This window comes from Mastomys coucha, unplaced genomic scaffold (assembly GCF_008632895.1).
Source record: "Mastomys coucha isolate ucsf_1 unplaced genomic scaffold, UCSF_Mcou_1 pScaffold15, whole genome shotgun sequence".
In the NCBI taxonomy this organism is placed as follows: Eukaryota; Metazoa; Chordata; class Mammalia; order Rodentia; family Muridae; genus Mastomys; species Mastomys coucha.
Window position 1 is genome coordinate 12,027,376 of NW_022196897.1, and position 22,747 is coordinate 12,050,122.

The 22,747-nt window shown below is 44.1% G+C and overlaps 1 protein-coding gene across 10 annotated transcripts in view; it reads right to left on the reverse strand.

The window, feature by feature from the left end:
* Positions 1-22,747, reverse strand: part of Pax8 (paired box 8) — a 56,838-nt gene that overhangs the window by 22,809 nt on the left and 11,282 nt on the right. For 7 of the 10 annotated variants that reach the window (XM_031369243.1, XM_031369238.1, XM_031369235.1 and 4 more), the window contains exons 3-4: positions 2,125-2,290; positions 461-661 (exon numbers count right to left, since the gene is read on the reverse strand). In XM_031369243.1, the coding sequence (XP_031225103.1) occupies positions 461-661; positions 2,125-2,290 (367 nt within the window). The remainder of the gene's footprint in view (positions 1-460; positions 662-2,124; positions 2,291-22,747) is intronic. The other 3 variants (XM_031369236.1, XM_031369244.1, XM_031369241.1) reach the window with 1 other exon arrangement.

Sequence of the window (22,747 nt, forward strand, 5' to 3'; positions counted from 1 at the left end):
GTCTTTGTGGGTATTCTGTGTCTGTGTTATCATTAGACTGTGAACTCTATGAGGACAGGGATTCTGTGTTCTGGGAACTAATACAGAATAAATGAATGAATGATGTATGAATGAATGAGTGAGCAAATGTCTGATGAAAAGGTAGTAAGCAAAAGTGCACATGTGACCAAGTAATAAATGAGGGCCAGGAAAGGACCAAGGAACTTCTTTCACAGAATGAAAGAGGATGTTTGAGGGAGCACAACATAGTGTGAGGACAGAGGGAGGCGCCACATCAGGGAGCAAGAGAAGGCTGGAAGGACAGAGGGAGGCGCCACATCAGGGAGCAAGAGAAGGCTGGAAGGGATAGCAAGTACCAGGCCAAAGATCTCCTGCCTGATTCTTCAAAGTAAAGCCTCATCCAAATAACAATACTCCACCTCTAGAGCCCAGGAGGGTGCCAGAAACTGCTGTCTCTCACCTGTTGATGGAGCTGACACTGGGGACAGTGTCATTGTCACAAACACCTTCTGCCAGGAGCCGGTCCCGGATCTCCCAAGCAAACATGGTAGGGTTCTGCCGCTTGTAGTCCCCTATCTTCTCCACCACCTTGGGGGTGGCCACCTTGGGCTTGGAGCCCCCTATCACTCCAGGCCGGATGCTGCCAGTCTCGTAGTACCTACTCCAATAGAGAACCCCCCCAAAATTACCCAATAAGCAGGTGGGGCCTTTGAACATAGACAGAGCCTCTGTCTCCTCTGAGTCTTCTGAGGAGAGGTGTGGAACTGAGACATGCCCCTCTACTGACTCCTGCTCAGCCTAACACTGGATTTCTCTCCAGCAATTCACTTATTTGGATAGATTCATGCTGCTGCCAAAGCAAGATCCCTCTGCAAAGGATTCTCCCCCCCCCCCCCCCCCCCCCCCCCCCCCCCCCCCCCCGCCAGCTTGCTGTATTTGCATCAGAAAGCCCACAAAGATCTCCCTTGTAAGAAAGGATGTTCCAGTGTTGATGCTGGAGAGTCACAGGCTGTTTCTCTCATCCACCTTCTCTTAGCATTACCAACTCCCTGACTCCTCTCCTTTGTTCTCCTGGCCTAACTCAGGAAAGCCAGCTGCTGTCTTGCTAGGTCACCCTTTGCCTTGTCCAAATCTGAGCCATCTCCTTCACCCTTTGCTCTCTAGTGTTCTACCAAGTTCCATGGTTCAAGTTAAAGCTGCTCCTGAAGTCCAGCCTCACTTAGAACCCCTGACCTGGGTTGACCCCTAACCAAGAGCTCCCTCTTCAGAGCCTGTCTAACCCACAACTAGCTGGCTTAATCAAGATTCTGGTCTTCTTTGTCTCCTCTGCTCTCTTCTACCAAAGAATAAAACAAAGCCTGGGTCTTTAAAAAGGCCATTGTCCTTGCCATTCAAAGCTCTTCCCTCTGGAACTCTGCAGTCTTCTTAACAATACTCTTTCTTTGGCCCTAAGAAAAGGCCACTTTCCCTCCAGCAATTTCAGGCAGAGAGCCAGGGCTCTCCATGGTTCTCTACAGCCCAGACCCTTAATTTCCTTTGAACCTACATATGGGTCTGTGTGGTGGGTTGGAGAGTAAGGTGGACAGGACATGGAACTCTGGAATTTCCAAACTCTCTACTTAAATAATATTTCTGATGGATACATCAGAGGCTTTGTGTTCCTTGTCCTTCTGACCCTGTGCCCTGAGGTTCTCAGCCCTGAGATAATCAGAATCACTTCAGTGAGGTGGAGGCCAATGATATACATAAATTTGAGTCAACTCCCGTTTATTGGCTTGTACTGGAGCCTAGAACCTGACCTTCTGATTGACGGTTTAGAGTTTCCTGGCACAGCCAGGGCTGTGAACCACCACACTGAGTCTTACAGATCGATGGTTCTCAGTCCTCCATGTTTCTGAGTTTCATGCTTCCTGGTCATCCTACAAGAACCACAGGCCTAGCTGAGAGGCTGATCAGTAGGGCTATGAATTTCATCAAGCACTTTCATTGCTTCTTGTAACAGATACTCTGAAAGTTTGCCTTGAAAAACACAAAATCAGATGGTACATGAGCCAGCAGCTATGAGGTTGACTACAGAAGACAAGGTTTGCAGGGAAAGTGGTACATGATGAATTTCGTGCTTACCTGCCAAGGATCTTGCTTACACAGCCATGACTGACACGGAGTTGTCGAGAAATATCACAGGGCCTCACACCCTGGTGGGCCAAGTCCACAATTCGTTGACGGACAACTTCCGGCAGAGGCCTGCCATTCACAAAGGCCCCTCCTAGCTGATTCAGCCCTCCATGGCCTAAAAAGAGAGCATTGTCAGAACCAGGAGATAAATGTCAGGTGAAAATTAGCCTTGAGTATGAGTAGGTGTGAGAGCATGGCTGGGCACTCCATGGTCAGGGCTTTCAGTGATTCCTCCACTTGCACCCCGTCTTACTCAGAAACACAACCCCGGGAGGCTGGCACAAGTAACATAAACTGCTCAGCCCATCTGTCATGTGAGCATTTGAAAGAAGTACATGACTATCTGAGAGCCCTTTAAATCTGCTCCATCAGATTCAGGAGCCCAGCCACATAACATCAGTGCCTCCCTTTCCCCATTTCCCTCATATGCAGACATGTAGGAGTGGAGAAGTAAGGGTTTTCTTAAGCTGATACTGAGCTGAATAAACAGAAGAAAATGTCTCCCTTCCCCCTGGACTTCCTTTTCTTTTCATTGACAAGGTACAAGATGAAATGGGTGCTCTTTCCCATTTGTCTTGTTCCTCTTAAATCACAGAACCATATTTTATAACATAAACACCAAGGAGAGTCTCTGGTTGAGGTAGGTCAGAATGGACTGAGCCCTGTCTGCAGCTGTCTTGCCTAAGCAATCCCAAGTTCTTGTCTCTTTTTGACAGATTAGAGAACTAAAATACCACGCTGAGAATTAACTAGGAGACATCCCATGAGCTTTGTACCACTGTGTCAGGCTGGGGACAGAGTGGTGCAGTGCATGGCAAGCCAAGCCATAGCTGCTTCCCTGACTTGACCCTCTGGACTGATTCTGTGCTTCATTCTGACCATACACATCTAGTCAGACCCATACCTCCTGAGTGCCTAGTACTTGTCAGGTGCTTTCCCAGGTTCTGAAGCCCCAAGGTGAATAAAGCCACCTGCATACTTGCACCCACCTCACAGGGCTTATCGCAGTAGGAGCCTAAGCCAGCTAATTAGCATCCCTCATGATCTTTTCTGGAATCTCAGGCTTAGACAGGTAATTATTTAATCAGTAGATCTGCCCCTGGTCAGAGAAGCACAGAAAAGTTCTTTTAAAAGTGCAAGCTGAGATTTAAAGCAAAGAAGTGCTAGATGTGAGAAAGGGGATCCTATGTGAGCCATGGGAATAGTACATGCAAAGGTTTTGAGGTTAAGAGGGTAGGTGTCCCTTAGATTTGCACTACTTGCAACTGCTTTTCAATTGATGGTGTGTTAATTTCAGGACTGAGATATACAGTTTCCAAAGAGAAGACCATAAAGAGCATTTCCGTGGCTTCACTCACATGACTCAGCCCATGTGAAGAGCAGCCAGGATCCAAACAATGGTTAGGGATCTAATCATTGCTGCTTTTTTGTGGGCCCTTGATTGATGGCTAGAGATGATCCTGTCTCTGCAACCTTATGATGACAGTGTCTTTGCCTAGGCATGACTAGCATCTTTTCACACCAAGAGCTGAATCCGGTGATCTAGCTTAGGGTGGGGAGCAGAATGGTCGGAGCTCAAACACTTAGGACTGTCCTGAAGCATAGCAGCCAGTATTGTACATGGAGTGAGAGTCATAGAAAATCAGCCAGTAAGAAGGGAAAGTTGATACCAGGCCAGTGTGACCAGTTAACAATATTTATGGGCAAGAGTGGGAAGTGCCTTTGCTGGGCACACTGTGCCCATTATCACCCACTGACTTAGCACATTCAGAACCACCTCAATTCTCCTCAGGGGAACAAGATGTCTTCAACAGAACAGATAATTTTCCTTAAAACAAACAAATGAACAAGGTCATAAGCCTTTGTCCTGGGTAATAAGTTAGGAGGAAAAACCCACTGGCTATGCACCAAGTGTGAGGGACAGGATGGTCCATCTTTGAGGACAGCTTCTGCCTGTCCTGTTCTAGACCACCTGTCCTGATGAATGCTTTTCCATGAGTTAGAAGATGTCTCATAGACTTTCAATCTAACACAGGTGATAAACAATGTGGCTCTTACTTGCTCTTGAACTCGTTTCCTCTGACCCCTCACTGGCCATGCTGCCCTTGGTGGAAAAATTACCTTCCACTTTATCATGGTTGCCTTTTGATTCTTTAGGATCTAGACTCTGAACACCAAGGCACATCAGATGGCTATCCAAATGTACAAGACTTTAAGCAGGCCTAGATCTTTGTGCTACAATCTATCTAGAAGTCAGATTGAGTGTGTGTGTGTGTGTGTGCGTGTGTGTGTGTGTGTTAGTTATTAAACATTTTGCCTGAAAACAAAACAAAACAAAAAAAGCACAATTTACTCATGTGATTCTCCAATATAGACGATGCAAACTAAAGTCCTAAACTATCCTAAGGGCTAACTCAACATCCTTAGAAACCCACATGCTCAGAACTCTACTGAAGCTCACTACATACACAGCAGACAATCACAACTCTAGACCCTGAACTGTGAGTTCTCTAAGGCATTATTTTATTGGGGGAAGAGCTTCAGTCATATTTCTGCCTTGATTCTATGTGTTTTAGCCATATCACTTGAGTAGATTTGGTTGTTTCTAACTGTAGGCATGACATAGAGTTTGACAGCATTTTTAATTGTACCTGCTACTGACAATAGCAACAGCAATGTTGGGATGAAGGTAGAGAAGCATCACATTAGCTGAAAGTCTTGATATAAATATAAAGGTTTTCGTTGTAGCAATAACATGGTTGATATTGGCCCTAAGACCAAGGAGTTCTCAAACTGAAATACACACCAGAGTCAATTGCAGGATTTATTGAATAAAGACCTATTGAGTACAATACCTTAAGTTTTTAAATCAGTTAACCTAGGGTGGAACCAAGAATTTATGTTTGTCAGAGGCCCATAGCCGTTCACTGTGAAGAGAGGAAGCAACTTTAGAATGTTCAGCCCTAAATGGAACATAAATGTCACATCCCCCCCTCAAGGTCAGAGATCTACACAGAAAGGGGAATGGGAAGATTGTAAGAGCCAGAAGTAGTGGGTGAATTCAAGGAAACAGTGTTTTGGGGCTACAACGAAGCAGATGCACATACAAGCTCACAAGGACTGTGACAGCATACACAAGACCTGCGCAAGCTCATGCCAGACAAGAGCCCATCATGGAAGACAGAAAGAGAACATGAAGCTAGGGATCTATTGGTATTTGATTGTTGATAGAAAAGGAAACATTAGTTCTTTAATGATGTAACATCTGGTTCCACTCCCAGAAGTAGTGGGCCAACAAAAACTTGACTCCATGGATTAACATGTGTGCATATGTGCACACCCCACACACACATACACAAGGTGGGGGGATTCAATGGATAGGGAGGTGGAAGATGATGTGTGAAGAGTTAGGGGAATGGGATGAATATGATCAAAATATGTTGTAGGAAATTCTCAAAGAATTAACAAAAGCTTTTTTAAAAGTTTTGGAGAAGCTTCTAGATTGTATGAATTCTGAGACTTTGAAACCACTGGTTTAGGCTGCGTGTTGAGCAATGGCTGACAAAACAAACAAACAAGATGATATTTTTTCTTTCTCGAATCGTTTTTCAAGAATTATAATTATTATGTGTATTTAATGACTTTCAGTTATTTTTTTCTTTTTCTTTTTCTTTTTCTTGGTTTTTCAAGACAGGGTTTCTCTGTGTAGCCCTGGCTGTCCTGGAACTCACTCTGTAGACCAGGCTGGCCTCAAACTCAGAAATCCGCCTGCCTCTGCCTCCCAAGTGCTGGGATTAAAAGTGTGTGCCACCACCACCTGGCTTATTTAATGATGTTCATTTCAATTCCACACATATTAACAAAACACTAATAGTGACTCAAGGACAAAGCCTTGGGTATGTAACCTGAAACAAGAAATGAATGTTTAAACCCTTTTCAGGAGGCACAGCCAAATTAATTGAAAATCTTCATGTTAAGGTAGAAGTCGCTTGGAGAAGCACACAGGCAGTCAGAGAGAAATCAAAGGAATGACTGAATGAATGAACAAATAAATAAATAAATAAATAAATAAATAAATAAATAAATAAATAAAGTAGCCGTAGGAGGTAAAAAATTCCTTGCATAAAGTCTTGACCAAGTTGAATGTTATTTACTGCCTCTATAGATCATGCATGAAAGGTTGGGAAGGGCCAACTGTCTGCTTATGAGGATGGCCTCTATGGGCTGAACTGAGTTCTGGGATGGAAGGGTTTTTGTGATTTCTGTGTCCGGTGTGGAGGAGTGGACTTCTCTAGGTGATTCAACACCAAATACCCAGAGGTGGGTGCAGGCTTCCTTCCTGCCCTCTGCAAGGGACTGATGCCCACTGTTTCCACACTGCTTTGTACTTTATGGGCAGGTGGGCCTTAAGGCCGGAAGCCAGTGATCAGCAGGAGCTCCATGGTTGGTCCAGAGGTAGGGTTGGGGGAAGTGTAAATCAGGAAGAGGTTTGAAACTTCATAAGCAAAGGTCTTTCGCTTGTCCAGAGAGCTGTGGGTGGGGAGAGGTGGCGATGGAGGAGGAAAGCTGGCCGGATATAAGGAAGTTCTTGAGTATGAATCTTCAGATGGGGAAACACAAGTTTTACAGGGCAGGGAGGACTTGGGGTGAGTTAAATGAATTTGCAGTTCTGTAAAGATTTAGATAATGCTTGCTGTCTAGAAGCATCTTTTGGGGAAAATGACCACTGTGAGAGACCCAAAGATACTGTTTGGTAATTTCTTCTCCACTCAGAATGCTCTGAAAAGTAAGAATGGAACAATAAAACAGAAACATCACTTAAAATTCTCATCACACAAACACTTAAGACAGAAACACACCTTTCCTGCTCCCTCACAATCTTCTGTACCACTATCATATCACTGACTTTAACCAACAACATTATCTATTTGGTTCCTTTATGGATTCCTCAAAGGAAGAGGCCAAGTCTTAGTGCACGATTCAGAGTCCCTTTTGTGGGACTCTCACATCCCATTCCATAGTACTTTTTTTCCCTTTTTTCATCTTCTTAATTCCTTAAAGCTCAGCCCCAAATAACAGTAGCTCAGTATGCCGTGCTGTACTGTGCTGTAAAAACAAAACAAAACTGAATTTTACTATCTGTGGATTTTTTTTTTTTGGTTTTGTTCCAAGAGGGAGCAACCCTTGGCAAGGTATAGTTAGAGGTGCAGTAACTGCCTTGGGGTACCCATCAAATCATGCTATCTACTCCCCTTCTGTGAAGAATAAGCCTTGCTAATGCTAAGTTGTCTTGGATGTTCTCAGTCTGGTGTTGCCCTTCCCCAGGGCACTGGCTTTCAGGTCTGCAATGGCCACTACCTTGCAACAACTCCATCTTGACTTTATACCTTTATGGAATAAAAATCCAAGGACTTTGTCTCAAACTGTACCTAAAGAAAGTGTTCTGGGACCATGGAATACCACTCTCTCAAAACAGTAGAGCAGATCACTTCAATCTGTGAGGGTAAGTACTCATCAAATCCTGAGCTGTCCTGCTGGAGAGCTGCATCATGGATCCACTCTGCCCTCCCCCCAAGCCCTGCTTCTCTTCATGACCTTTGGTGTCTTTGTGCCTAGCACTTGTCCTACTAAGAGAAGCTACAGAAGAGACAGTGTCTACCTTTACCTTTAAAGGCGACTGTTTACCTTTCTCATTCATTTTTTTGTATACTGCTCATGTATCTAATGTTCTTGAAACTAACGCTATCATTTATTGTCCTATTTTGAAAATCAATTTTTACCACTCACTTTCTACTAGGCCCATACTCGGGGTATAAAATGAAATGAAATTCATCTATACTTTCTCTCTAGACCTTACCTGAAAATTCTTTCCTTGGCTGTGAAAGTCTTTTCTTCCTATTGCTTTCAACCCAAATGCCTTAAAAAGTAATCCTGCTTGCTTTTCCTGTGTCTCCCATTTCCTCCCTTCTCATTCAGGGGTCAGCTGTCTCTTAAGCCTCATGTACTCAAACACTTACTGATGTGTAGGTAGAGGGAGCCATAGTCTCCCTCTTGAAAAGGCCTCATTCTTATCTCCTGCTTCCTTATATGGCCAGCCTAGCTTTCATTTCTCTCTAATGGGGTACTTCTCCATTTTCTGTTGCATCATGTCTGTCTCTTCCATGCTCTCTCTCACATCCCAGTGCTGTTCTTCCTCACCACACCTCCACTGGGCAGTCCATTCTTACAGTTTCATTGACTTCCTATCTTTTCATAGCCTCGTGAGTAAGAGGACTCTCCCCTCCCCTTGTAGATTCAATGGCTTATAGGAAATCTCTTAAATAATAAATAATACCACCCAAGCTATCTTGGCTGATGACTGTGGCAGCCCTGTGAATTCATAGAGCATGCCCCTTCAGCTTCATCACAGACCATTTTCTACCACATTCTCCTTCACCGTTCTTCTGCTACTGTTGGCACACATGCTGCCTATGAGCCTTTGCATGTGTTATTTCCTCCACTTAGAACTTTTGTCTTCCCCTTTGTCTAATTTACTTCTGTTCAACCTGTGATTTAGCATGGAGCCACTGGCCTTAAAGAGCTTTGCTTTTATTTACAGACTAGGATGAGCCTCTGTTTAGATGTTTTCCTAGCATTCTTTGCATTTATTAGGTAGTGATCATTAGTTGTCCTATTTTGAAAATCAATTTTTACCATTTCATCTATGCTCTATCTCTAGCATCAAGTATGGCTGTTTTTGAGAAACTTGTTTGAAAATTAGAAGGTAAATTTTCATAGTCAGGAGAAAATATGAATGAGGACAAGGATATCTGGGATTTTGTCTGCTATCAGATTGAAGCCATGTGAGGTCAAAAATATTTGTTTGATTTTTGTTTAAATTATGTAACACATTAAATAAATATATCCCATTGAATTAGCCAACTGCTTCTAGCAACTTCCATTCTCCTATATAGAGTATTCAGTAGGCCATACATCATTCGGGCCATACATACATCTATCTCTCAATATTTATACCAATATCTTTAGTTGTCTTCAGCATTTAAAAACCCATGTACTCAACATTTTCTTATGCATCGTGGCATACACATACTTTAGCAGAAGTGAGCACATAAACTGAATTTTACCTTTCTGGCACTTTTATTCCAGTGAAGTCTAGGAGGAGTTACACAGTTGGCAAATCAACACACAAATGAATGATTGATACTTAAGATCTCTACAAGGAGACGATGGACGTAGAATTAAAGAGTACTGATGGGGAACAAGAGAAATGGAATCATTTCAAGAACAAGGGGAAACCCCCAAAAGTGACAGAATCTGGACAGGTAGAAGTGGTTCCCTGAACACAGGTGACATAGAATCTAGACAGGTAGGAGTGGCTCCCTGAACTCATTGAGCTCCCTGCAACCTTCCCCCATGTAACTCTTTGTTTTGCAGCTGGAAACAAGTACATCCAAACCTATGTCTGTATGTAACACTCCCGTGTTTAAGAATGTTTAAAGAAAAGGCATGGCATCCTTTCATTCATGGTAAGTCCAAGTGTCTAAATTTAGCAGACAAGACCCACCATGACCTTTCTTTTCTCTCTTGACTCATTTCTACCATCTGTGCCTTAAAATCACTACTTTAGTAACATTTGTGTCACTGTATCTAAGTGCTGGGTCCTCACCCATGCCTGGAGTACCATTATTTTCATTTCATTTATATCTTAAGAGTTAGCCTCTTACAGAAAGTCCTCCATGTTTTTTTTCTTGCCTGCTCTCTCTGGTTCTTTCTCCTAAAGAAGTCGAGGCCCAAGTTCTACTACCACATTTAGCAGACCATAAGTGTCCAACTATTGAGTGTGTCATGCTAGATAAACTGTTTCTTGAGAGGTTGTTGTTGTTGTTCCTGTAGTTGTGATTTCCTGAAACCCTAGCATCCAAAGTAGTGCTTGGTACACTGTGATACTAAATCATGCTTATTTAATTCATTATTGGAAGGAAATAAGGACTGTAAATGGAAAGAGGGAAAAGAAAAAGTGAGGGGAGGCAGGAAGTTCAAAGACAAGGAGGGAGGAAAGAAGGCCTGAAGAGGCCAAGAGGAAACTACATGTTTTGCCTTCAAGAGAATTCTGTTTCCCACAGATTCTTAGATGTAAGTATTTGAAGGAGATCCACATATATACAAACATCCCAGGAAAAGAGAGGTTTTCATTGCTTCTGCAGGATGCACAGATGGTCACATTAAGTGGATGAGCCCTCCTGGGCTTCATACCTTTGTGAGGAGCCAGCGTTATGCATTAATGTGGGCCCCATGTTTTGAGAAACTTATGGAGAAAGAAGTGCTATTTTATTGTTACAATTATCCACCAATGAGGAATTGTCATCAGTTTGGGCATTAAAACTCCTAGTTATGAAGCCTTTTACTTCTAACTCTGGTCACAAAGATTTCATGAAGAATGTTAGGGTGATTACACAGCACTGGCCTTGGAAGGCTTGCAGTTCTGTTGGGGAGAAGACTCATGAGTCCCAGCTCAAGCTAGGGAGATAGGATTAGTAGGATAAATTGCCTTTCCCGAGAGCTCAGACACCTGCTTGAGAAGAAATTTTGGACCAATGACTGTGTGGGCAGTGCCACTTTGTATCTTTCATAGTTCAGTCAGTAAAAAGAAAAGAAACTGCTTCCTGCACCTCACTGCCTAGAAGCACAACACTACCTTCAAGTACCATGACTAAATCTATCCAATCCTAGAACTTTGTTTCCTCGGAATTCTTCCAGTAGCATCATTTGGAGTTTGGTCAGAAGATGAAAACCTGTTCCTAGGAATTTCAGCAGCTGGATTTAAACAAAATTTCTAGGGTGTCAAAGAATATAAAAGCACAAAGGAAGAATTGAGAGTCACTGAGATCTGGGTTGGTCATTAATAATCCAAATTCCCAAAATAGGAAATGTTTTCAAAAAACCATAAACTTCTTTAGTACCAACTAGTTAAATATTCCTGACTTGACTTCTCTGACGGGTGTAAGATCACAGGTACATGGACACCTTACATAAAATGGCCTTCAGGTTGTATGCATAAGGAATATGAGAAACACAGATGGATGCCATGATGACATGACGAGACTTGGTCTCATCTTCAAGAAGGTCTGAAATTTGAAACACTTCTGGTCCAATCATCTTGAATAACAGATAGGCAATCACAGGAAGCAGCCACTGCCCTTAGGCAGGAGGAAGCAAAGGGAAGACCTGATATTGCCAGAATATAGGTGCTTGAGGGCAGTTCCATAGGAACTGGGGCAATGTGATCAACAGCTTTGCCCAGGTGTTGCTAGGAGGCCTGTGAGTCAGACTCTATGAGAGCTGGGATCTAGAGCCACTAATGCTGCCAAGGCTAGTGACCACTCGGAGCAAGAAGGAAGTCCTCCAGCCTTCTGCTACCTACTGGTTGGCCCGTTTAGTAGTCCACCATAGACACTCCAATGGAGAAGCAGCTTTGTCACATGTATTTTGGCAGTGATTCCTGGATGAGATTCATATATTCATTAATTTTCATTCTCTAAAGCTGTGTAGGATAAAGGCCAGAAAACTTGTACTTGACCTCTAAGTTGCAACCTTCACTTCCCTCTGTGTAGGTATGTTATTTGGATATGTGACACCTATGGAATTTAGCATGGAGCCTGGGCTCAATAGGCCCTGTGCTGAGGTTTACCACTGCTGTATCCATCTTGATATCCATCCTTTTGGATGGGGTTATGGTTTCATGGATGCTTCTTCCTAACATGGTTTCAATTTAGTTTTTCACATCTCAGCAAGTAGCAAATCCTCCTGCAACACTGGGACTCCTGCCTGGGCTATTTTCTGGTGTTAGTATTTTACAATCCTTAGTGATGAAAGAAGCTTGGTTCTGGATGCTGTGGGGGTCAAGAATAACCACAGTGCTCCTATTCCTCCTGAAGTGCATGACTGGGTGGTTACTCATTGACTCCTGGGAATTCTTTTGGATGCCTTCCTCTGATCTAGCCGGCTCTGCTTCTCCATAAACTTTAAGGCAGTTGGGAGAACCAACAGTAGTTCTGAGTCTCCAATGGTCTGAAGCTCAGCCAGATCAAAGAGTATCTCCTTATAGGAGTAGGTTTCACCTAGAAGGGGAAGATGCCCTTGCTTAGATTAGCCCAGAGGGTGGTGTGGTTGAGAAGGGTTAGTACTATCATTTCATCTCTGCTACTCTGATACCGAAGGCAGGGGGTGACATAAACACAGAAGCGTGAGAAAAATGGTGGATAAAAAGGTGAAAACTGAACATGAACCAAAATTGACCTGTGTCTTACCAATATTGGCTTTAAAAAGGAGAAAAGAGAAGGAAGAAGGGAGATGGGTTGTGTTCTGTATTCACCCCCTTTCCTGAATTAGTTACTGCTTAGGAATAATGGCTGCAGGCAGCATCAAGAAACATGCTTCTTCCTGAACCAAGCAGAAGTACATCTTCTCATTAAATTAGCTTAACAGCCCTTAAGGTATAAAGCACATCACCTCCATTTTACATACAGCAGGGCAAGAAGCAGAGATGGTAAGTAATTTGCCCAAGGCTGCACATTACAGCAGGGTCAGAACTGACCCTCACATCAGTTCTGGGTTCTCTCCATGTGATGCCTTACACAAACACTCTGCACTTTGTGACCTCTGCCATCCTTGGCAGTAAGGTGGACATCCCACACTTAGTCAGACCCTACCTAAGAGTAACCATACCTTCAACACCACCTACCAAGTGTGTGTGCTTCCCAAACCCACCTTAAAATTTTTCCCAGGTTTCCATCTGTTGGAGGATCAGTGTCTATCTATGTCTTCACTATTTGATTTTCTTTTCAGAGAGGGAAAAAAATGCAATTCTTTTCTGTCCCTTACTCTTCCACATTGATTTGTTTTCCCCTGTTCTTTTTAAGTCTGCTTGCACTTCTTTCCTTCTCCCTGCAGAGCTGTAGGTCCCCTGTCCTCTGTCTCCTTCAATCAGATTTCCCTTATTTCTACCCAGTGTTAATCATCCCTCTGACCCTACTGGCACTAGGGCCCCAGCCCCTTTCTATCAAAGAGAGCAGGCCCTTCTAGGCCCCCTCTCCCTTGTGCTTCCTCACCTCTGCCTCCCCTCTCGCCCCCTCCCCTGGCCCCTTTGGCCACCCCCCTGTATAATCTCCACTGCCTGCATGACTGCCCAGGTTCTTTATCCCATCTTCCCTCAAAGGCATTCACAGCTCTGCTGTTATTCTTGTATTAGCATTGAACCCATTAAAGCTAATTTGTTTGCCCTAATCTCCATTTATTTTTCCCTAGTTGATATTAGATTTCTCTTTCTATTGCTCCAGCATGATTTTCTCTTTGTCTTCCTAACGGTGTACCCCCTCTCTCTTCCCCTATTAATCTGGTTGGCTTCACTGTGGTTTCAAGGCCTTTTTTTCTCTCTCCCTCAGCCTTTAGATTAACCCTGTCACCTCCCTCCCAAATAGGGACCCCAATGTCTGTATTTTCAAGGATGAAGCTCCTGTAATTGTCAGTAAGTCTCTAAATGTCCGGGGGGGGGGTACTGATGGTCTTAACATCAGGTTATTTCCTAAAGCCAGTCTGTAGGTTTCCAAAACACAGGGACCAGAGTGTTGTAAGCACTGGGTCACATGAGCCCTTTTGAACCTGGAAGTTACCATGCCCTAGTTTTTCCTAGGTAGGATGAACTTTGGGGCTCTCTCAAAGATTTCTGGAGGCTGTTTCCAACTTGCTTGCCCTATATATTCTATAAGTATGCTAAGCAGTACATGGGCAACTTCTTCCCTATGGTTAAGATTTGGCAGTTTCTTGAGCAATAGGTAAGGTACTTCACCTTCCTAAAGATGTGAAGGCCCTCTGTGGTTGGGCTCTGAGTGTGCCTGATCTACACTTTGCACCCTGGCTTCCATAAACCTAAGGAAAGAGGCCTACCAGGATCAAGGTTCAGAACCTTTCTCTCCCCTCTGCCCCAACCCCTGCCAGCCTTGCCTGTCCAGAGGCCTCCATCTGACTCTCAGAGGCCTCCATCTGACTCTCATTATGTAGGTTTCTTCCTGAATACTGAGACCTCAGAGGCAGCTGTGGCTCCTCTTCTGACTGTATAAGCTCCTTTCTGGAGAGCAGAGTCCTTCCAACCTCAATGCTCACTAGGCTCCCCCGAGAAGTCTGGCACTTTCACCTTGAACAGCTTAAAGAGAAGATTTCAGCATAATGCCCTGCTCCTGGATCCTTAAAAAGATCTTCTGGTGATTTCTTAGAGTTTACAGCCACTCTGTAAAATAGAAATAACTATGAACCCAAACTGTTAATTAGTTGATTAAACATAAACTTGCAACTGCTAGCCTCCCGGTCCTGGAAGGTATGTTGGAGAAGTCTCCCGGGTCCTAGAAGGTATGCTAGAGGTCTCTCTTCTGGCTCCTCCCTTCGAGCTTCCAGAGGCCTGTGGATTCCTACTACAAATTTGCCTGAGGGTGGTAAAAATACCCTCACCAGGAGTCAGAGCTCTGCGTCCTGCAGGTGAAGACTTCTGCTGAGTATACATTTTGACTTCTAGCTCCTTCCCAAATCACCCCACATTCTTCCCCCTAGGTTCAGAGGCTATTAATTCTACTTTTTAAGAAAATGGGTTGATACTGAAACAATATTCAATTCTGGGAGACATGTAACATGATGAGGTGGCTTCTGAATAGATGCTAGGCTTTGCCTTCAGAAACATACACATTAATAACTTTTACTATGTTACCAAACCTTAAGGCGTCTTGATCCAATCACTGTGGGGTGGGTTATGTGTACCATCACTTTCTTCCTCTAAGAAGTCCTCCTGTAGGATATCCACAGGTAGTGTGTGTGTGTGTGTGTGTGTGTGTGTGTGTGTGTGTGTGTGTGTGAGCGCACACGCGCGCATGCATCTCTCTGGGAGCTAATGCATAGTAAACAATCCAAGTTCAGTCACTATGTCCTGCTAGAGCCTTAGGTTCTGTAGCTCTGCTATAAGGTTATATATCTGAGTTTAATGAACACACATTTAAAAATCACTTTGAGATGGGTGATAAGGGAAATAGAGATGTGGCTAGAACAACCTCTAGTAGAGACAGACAAAGTCATGAGAGTGGAGAGGGAGACAAGGTGGTGTAACTGCAGTGACTCCGAGGCCAGGTGAGTGAGGAGTCCTTAATAGAGTGCAATCACAAAGTAGGAAAAAGATATACTTCCCTAACTAAACCACTTGTTTCTCTGCAGCTCTGGGTTTCTTTGTTGTTTGGATCTTAAGTAAGATAAGATATGATTGACAAGCTTAGAGAGGAGAAGAGGGTACATTTGGCTAGAATAAGAATCAGAGACACAATTAGAGATTATGTATATGTGGGGGGTGGCATAGAGAGGGGGAGAGAGAGAGATGGAGAGAGAAGGAGAAAGAGAGAAGAAAGAAGATTGGAGTTGGATCCCTCAAGGCAGGACAGAGGAGATGTGGTCACTTTGTGCTGCACAGGTAGGAAAACATGAAGATCCACCTTTCTAAGTACAACATACCCAGCAAAATCTTGGACAAAAATTCCCATCTGTGGTTTCCACAACCATTGTGGCCACTAACCCGCAACCTGGCACCATTCCAAAGGGAATTATTTGCTCTAAGGCCTGACACAAGGGGGCAGAAGAAAGTGGGAGGGGACAGAGAGGAACAGAAACAACCTCCAGGCTGTGTTTTCAGAGTAAGAAACCCAGAGTTCTGGAAATGAGGAAGCATGAAGTTGCCTACAGGACCCGTGAGCACATGAATCTGGGCCTAGGTTTCTACAGAGCATATGATCCTAGAGGCGTGATACTCCAGGGCTATCCTTGGGCTCTGGGCCTGAGGCCAGAAGGCTCCCCAGAAGAATAAAAAGGTTGAACTCCCTCCATAGCACACCAGCACAGTGGTTGTGAGGCTGCTGTAAGATGAAAACGGTACATCGAGGACTCCAAGAGCTCCTGTATAACCTCCATGGTGATGGAGTAGGCTGCTGTGACCAGCACTCTGTGGAAGGGGATATGTGTCTATGCAGGACACTCAGAGTGTAGCTGACAGCGAAGAAGAGGTGGCCTTGCTGAGCCAGGACAGAGCTTATGTTTTCTGACTTGTTCATTTTCTGTTGCTGGAAGCCCTTTGGGATCTTGGTGCTGTTTCAGTAAAGAAGAGAGAGAGAGAGACAGAGACAGAGACAGAGACAGAGACAGAAACAGAGAGAGAGAGAGAGAGAGAGAGAGAGAGAGAGAGAGGGAGAGAGACAGAGAGAGAGAGTGGGAGAAAGAGAGGGGGAAGAGAGAGAGGGGAGAGAGAGAGGGAGGGAGAGAGAGAGAGGGAGAAGAGTGAAGAGTTTGGGGGAATCTACTCAGAACCAAGGAGTACCCTGAAAGATTGTATCTCTTCTAATCAGCTTGTTTGCTTGCCATTTCCATCTTTTTTAGTTTAAATCTGTACCCTCATATGAAGTTCTGTGCTAGGCATCAGGGATAATATCCCTTCCACTTTAGAGCAACAGAAAAGATTTTGGACAGCAGGAGTTAATTTACCCTACTCCGTCAGTCTCAAACCTGGACTTCTGTGCTTGGTGTCACAAGGACTCTAATTAGCTACAGGTAAAGCTGCAATTAGGGAAGGGGTGATGAGCAAGCCTCTGACACATAGTGCTTATATTGTTAAGAGCTGAAATGTGTCCCACTCATCAAATTCATATGCTGAGGTCCTAACCCTCAATGTTTCAGAGTGTGATTTTATTTGGAAACAGAATCTTTGTAGATAATGAGGATAAAATGAAGTCACTGGGATGGGCCCTAATCTAATATGCCCATGATATAGACAAAAGTATAATGTAGGACGAAGGAATAGGTAGACAGGGAGACCATGTGGAGACTGCATGAGCCAAAGGGTGGCAGAGATTGCCCACACACTGGAAGCTAGGAAGTAACTCTGACTTCCTAGATCTGAAACTTCTGGCCTCTAGAACTTTGAGAAATGTATGATGTCTATGTCTCTTGCCTGTGTATTTTGTCACCAAAGCCCTAGGAAACTAATACATAAACTACTAGGGGTTAATTGTTTTGTTCTTGTCTTGTCTGTGTATGTATAGGTATATGTGTGCCTTGCTATGTGACCTAGGCCAGCCTTGAATTCCTCTTGTCTCAGCATCCTGAGTGCTGGAATTGTAGATATATTTTGCGTGAATGTATTTCTGTGCAGTATGTGTGTGCCTGGTGCCTGCAGAGTCCAGAAGAGGGTGTCATATGCCTTGAAACTGAAGTTACAGAAGGTTGTGAACCACAGTGCAAGTGTTAGGAGTGGAACCTGTGTCCTCTAGAAGCTAGTTCTCTCCACTGCTGAGCCATTTGTCCAGTCTCTTCATTGGGTTTTGAACTACCCAGCAGATGGGAAGGCTCTGTGAGATATTCTTCTGAAATGCTTGTCTGTCTTGTAGCTTCCCTTTAAAGGGTCCTCCAGACAAGATAGGTTCAATCAAGACTCTTGGGGAAAAACTCCTTTAAACATGACACCCATATCTCCTGCCAACACTACCTCCCTATCAAGCCAGCACTCTGTTCTTCATTCTAAATCCTTCCATCTTGTTGTGGGATCTCTTTATTTCACAGAAGAGTATCAGGGCACAGCAAAGCCCCAGCATACCTCCCTTCCTGTGCTCTGCATTAGACAGTGTCCCTGCCAGGGTACATGTAGAAGTTGCCAAACTCATGGAATAGTCTCCAGCTATGACAGCTATCATATAACCAACCCATTCTTGAAACACTAACCCACTCTCATGACACCGGCATGGATGGGCACACGTTAGTTGATTACTGCTCTTAGGCTCCATCTCCAATGGTCCCATCAGTATGCAACATCATTATACTTGGGGCTGTATTAGTGATTTTTCATTGCTGTGAAGACAAAGAAGGAGGAGGAGGAAGAAGAGAAGGAGGAGGAAGAGAAGATGAGGAAGAGGAGAAGAAAGAAAAGGAGACAAAGAGAAGAAGAATTTATTTTGGCTCACAGTCAGAAGCTATAGTCCATCATGGTGGCAAAGGCAGGGATATGAGGTGTCTAGCCATATTGTGTCCACAGTCAGGAAATAGAGATGAAGAGGATGGAAGAAAAGAGATTGAGAAAAGGGAGGAGGGGAAAGGGAAGATGAGGAGGAGAGAAAGGGAGGAGAAGGGAAGAGGAGGAGGATGCAGCTTCTCTGAATTGGCAAATTCTTGTTAGTACTTGATACACATCTCAGTGCTGGGTATCAACTGGAGGGTTTTTTAGTTTTAGCCTGCAAGAATCTAGAGATCCTCTATCTCACAGAAGTGCCTGTCTTTAACCTAACTAGGCATCCTGCCAAGCAGCCTGTGTCCACCAGGCTGGTCCCTGGGTCAAAACTACCCATGTCTGACCATGTTTGCAACTTGTAGTTGGATTTGTGGTCCAACCTGGTTACCCAGCACTTAATCTTCCCAGGACTGAAGAGGCATGCCGGTGGGGCAGCACCATCTTTAGTAGCTGCTGCAGGTCCTCCAGAAGGCTACACTCCTTGTTTCTTCAGGGTCCTGGTTGTCATTTATAATAAAGAAAATTGAGATGTAATTACATCATATCATGTGGAAAGAATCAGGTATGCTTCACATTGGAAAAACTTCAGTCAGTTACTAAAACAATAAAGCATGTTATTAGAGAAGTAAGTGGAAGTGACCCACGCAGATATTACCAGGCCTCACTCCTCAGAGGATTCTTACAATGTGCTGGGCGGTTGAAAGTTTGAAACGATTTTAACTTTTATCTGTCTCAGAGAGAGGACACCACAATAAAAAGCTTAAAGATATTAGTAATGGGGGAGGGAGGGTGCTGAGTCCTGAAGAATGGAAGAGAGCAGACAAAATGGGAAGTTAGATGGGATGGTCACTAAAGCTTGAAGGTATCTGAGAGAAAGGGGTGGAACTTGAGCAAGGTTGTGGGAGGAGGGATGATTACCTGAGTCTGACACCAAATGGGCAAAGGTCCACAAGTGAGAAGGTACATGTGCGTGTTTTGTAAACAATGACTAATTGAAACATGGGTTTGCATACAGAAATGGTGTCAGAGAGTCCTCTCAGGACCCACACAGCAGTTGACTTAAACAAGAAACTGTGAATGATTTGACTAGAAGGAAGCCCAAGCAGGAAGTCGAGATTATTTTGGAAAATCACCAGGCTAAGTTTCTCTGGAATGGGGCCAGGAGAGGAGAGAAATCAAAACATTTTGATAATGTGAATAATCTAGCTATCAAAACTTATTGCCACAGCTGTTCCCTTAATAAAAACATCACAAAGTCTAACAGACTCTGGCAAGAGGGAAGAAAAAGTCCATGAAAAGTGGCAAACACAGAAACACAAAGTCAACCAGGCAGGACGGAAGCTTTGCGACGGTTAGGCAAACGCTCTGTAAGCAGCTTTCTGAAGGCGGCCTAGAATGACAATCTCAGCCAGGCTTTGTTAAGTTCCCCACAGCCGCGCGGAACCTCATCCATCTTTTCTCTTCCTATTGCTAGCTCCTTCACAAGGGCACACATCATAACACAGCTGCTCTTGGTACCTAGTGAGACTTCACCTTTAGCCCTACCTAGGCTCCACCCACAAGTCACAGCTCCGCCCCTCCCTCCTTGCTCAGCATTTTGCCTCTGTTCTTCTTAACTGAAGCCTCTCCTTTCTTTGGCAATAGGTGAGAGTCCACTTTGCTTTTCTGTCTCTGGAATGTCAGTGTAATGGCGGAGGCATCTAGGCTTGAGAATGTTGCCTGGGGTGGCCCTCAGACTCTGTCCTCAATGCTTCATGGAAAGGATGAGGCCTGCTGCTGTTGCTGTCCCACATAGCTTTGTCCTGGCCCAGCAAGGGCCACTAAGCACAACTTCATTGCCCACCACACTGAAGGGCTTAGTAAGTATTTGCTTATTTAACTGACCAGTTAATGCTAATCCTGCTAAAAATAATTTAGGATTAAAACCTAGGGCTTGCTCAGCCAGGGAATATAAAATCAGGTAAAGGCAACCAACAGGTGATGCTGATGGATTTGCAGAGCTTGCCATGGGCAGCCAAGGGAGCAATGCAGAGGGGGAAAGAAGTCAGAGTTGGAGAGTGAAGAGGTGTGGAGATGCTTTTACAAGATTCAGCAGGGAAATGGGCCAGTAAGAGGCTACCATGGGAGAATGGAGGATTGGGACTAGGAGCCTTCCCAGAGATGTGTGTGCATTCCAGAGGGTAGCAAAAGAAACCATATCTATGGGTTTCTAGAAGGGTATCTTGAGGGACAGCAAGACTTCAGAGGAAATCTCAAGGAGAGGCATTTCCATGATCAGTTTGAATTTGTCAACTTGACACAATCTAGAATCACTTGGGAAGAAAGCTTCAATAAGGAATTGTCTAAAACAGTTTGGCCTTGTCTTTGTGAAAGGATTCCAGTATCTTGATTATATTAATTGAGGTGGGAACACCCCCACCCCCAATATGAGTGGCACCATTGCATGGATTCTGGATTGTATGAGTGGAGAATGTAGGCAGAATAGTAACAGGCATGCATTAATTCATTGCTCCTTGCTCTTGCTTGTGAGTGTCATGTGACTTTCAGCATCAAGTGCCTTGATTTCCCTGCAATAGAATGTGAGGCAAACAAACCCTTTCTCCTTTAAGTTGCTTTCATCAGGATATTTTATCACAGTTACAGGAAAGGAAGCTAAGACAGGTATTTACCAGGGGAGCTGAGAAAACAAGACCACAGCAGCTTGCACAGTTATAATGATAGTTGTTGAATGTGTGCATGCCTAGAAAGGTGAGGCCCTGCTCCATTAGCCACCATACTGTTTCAAAGCACCTGGGTGCCATAAGTGTCCAACATACATGAACTATATCATGTATCTGGAAAGAAGAGGCACTGTTAGGAAAAGTTAAACCAAGTCCCAGAGATGCCCTTTGATGGAGAAAGGTGTTTGGGTCCCATTATTTCATTTAACTAGAGAAGCATAATGTCTGTGTGGACATCAGACAGTTCCCAGCAATACCAGCCTTTCTGACATGTATTATTAGACCAGAATGGTCAGATTGCTCTGCAACAAACACCTTGGAGCAGTGAGTTTAATGGGACTACTGAATCAGATCCTAGGTTCTGGGTCCCAAAGAGTAGACATAGAAGTTCTTAAGTAGAAAACCTTACACTGTCAACTTGAAGGAATTTTGTCTGTAGATGCCCTTTTTCCTACTATACGTCAGGCTTTGCTGTATGGATGTGCACCTCTGCTCACCTGCAAGACAATGTTGTCTGAGAATCACAGACTTTTGAGAGTGGTAGCTATTGGTTCACTGAGTAAACCATATTGTTTGCAATAACCATAAACACCATTCTTGTGGGTGTTGCGACAAACATGGTCTCAGATGTTCATGGGTTTTGTTAACTCTCCCTGTTCCACTTCAGGTTTTGGCCAATAGACACTCTGTGTAAGCTTGGAGGTAGCTGTGTACTGGGCTTGGGACAGATGCCAAAGGGCCCCAAGGAGAAGAATTGCTCCAAAATTCTAAAGCAGAGTAGAATGGTAGGGATGACAGTATCTTCTGAGCAGGGGATCCTACGTGAACAATGTGCCCCAATGCCTCATCCTCAAGGTACAAAAGGCTGGATTCTTCGAAGAATAAGTCCTTAAAATTGCCACTAGTAACTATCCAGATCAAGGAAGATCCACCATGAACTCCAGGACATAACCAGTCACACCTGAAATTTCATACTTGAGTCTCTAGGAGTCTCTGAGAACAGAGAGGCTTCTCTTTCCCATTTATCACCTCTAGTTCTAGGGCAATTTCTAAGCATTGAAAGTTGTATTCCCAGTGTGTTTATGTGTGTAAGAAGGTAGTGTATGCAACCTTATATCTGCCAGTATATGTGGTATATGGATGAGATAGAGGACTAAACTGAAATGGCCAGGTGTCCAGACTACAAAATTTAAGCCACTCACTCATTCTCAGAACTGGTCATGCCCTTGCATGAGCCCACAAGAAAGTGACTTGTAAACTTTTCTACTTCTCTCTAGTTCCAACTGTGTGTGTGTGTGTGTGTGTGTGTGTGTGTGTGTGTGTGTGTGTGCATCTAGGTGTGTCTCAGCAGCTCTCAGTGGACTTCAGCCTGTGAAAGAGACTCTTTCTTCCCATTTTCTAAACCTTGCTCATTCAGAAAGGACCACAGACAACCCTCCCCCCCTCTCTCATCTTAGAGCTTCTTAATCCACCCTCCCCACACTTTGGGATGTACCACAAAGTCACTGAGAGAGCTCTGGTTTTTAAGAAGAGGTCCCTGGTCTGATACAGGACTGTAGGACCTAGACCCAGGTGTGCAAACCCCCAGCCTCCTGTCAGTACAGTGTGATGACAGGGCCTCATCTGTGACTCCCCTTGACCTTAACACTTCCGGAACAGTTAGACTCTTTAGTGTAATTAAATACTATGAGGCTCTTGGAGTTTGTGTTTGAGTATCCTGACAGACCCTCATGTAGCTCAAGACTAGAGTACAGGAGCCATAAAGATAAATACT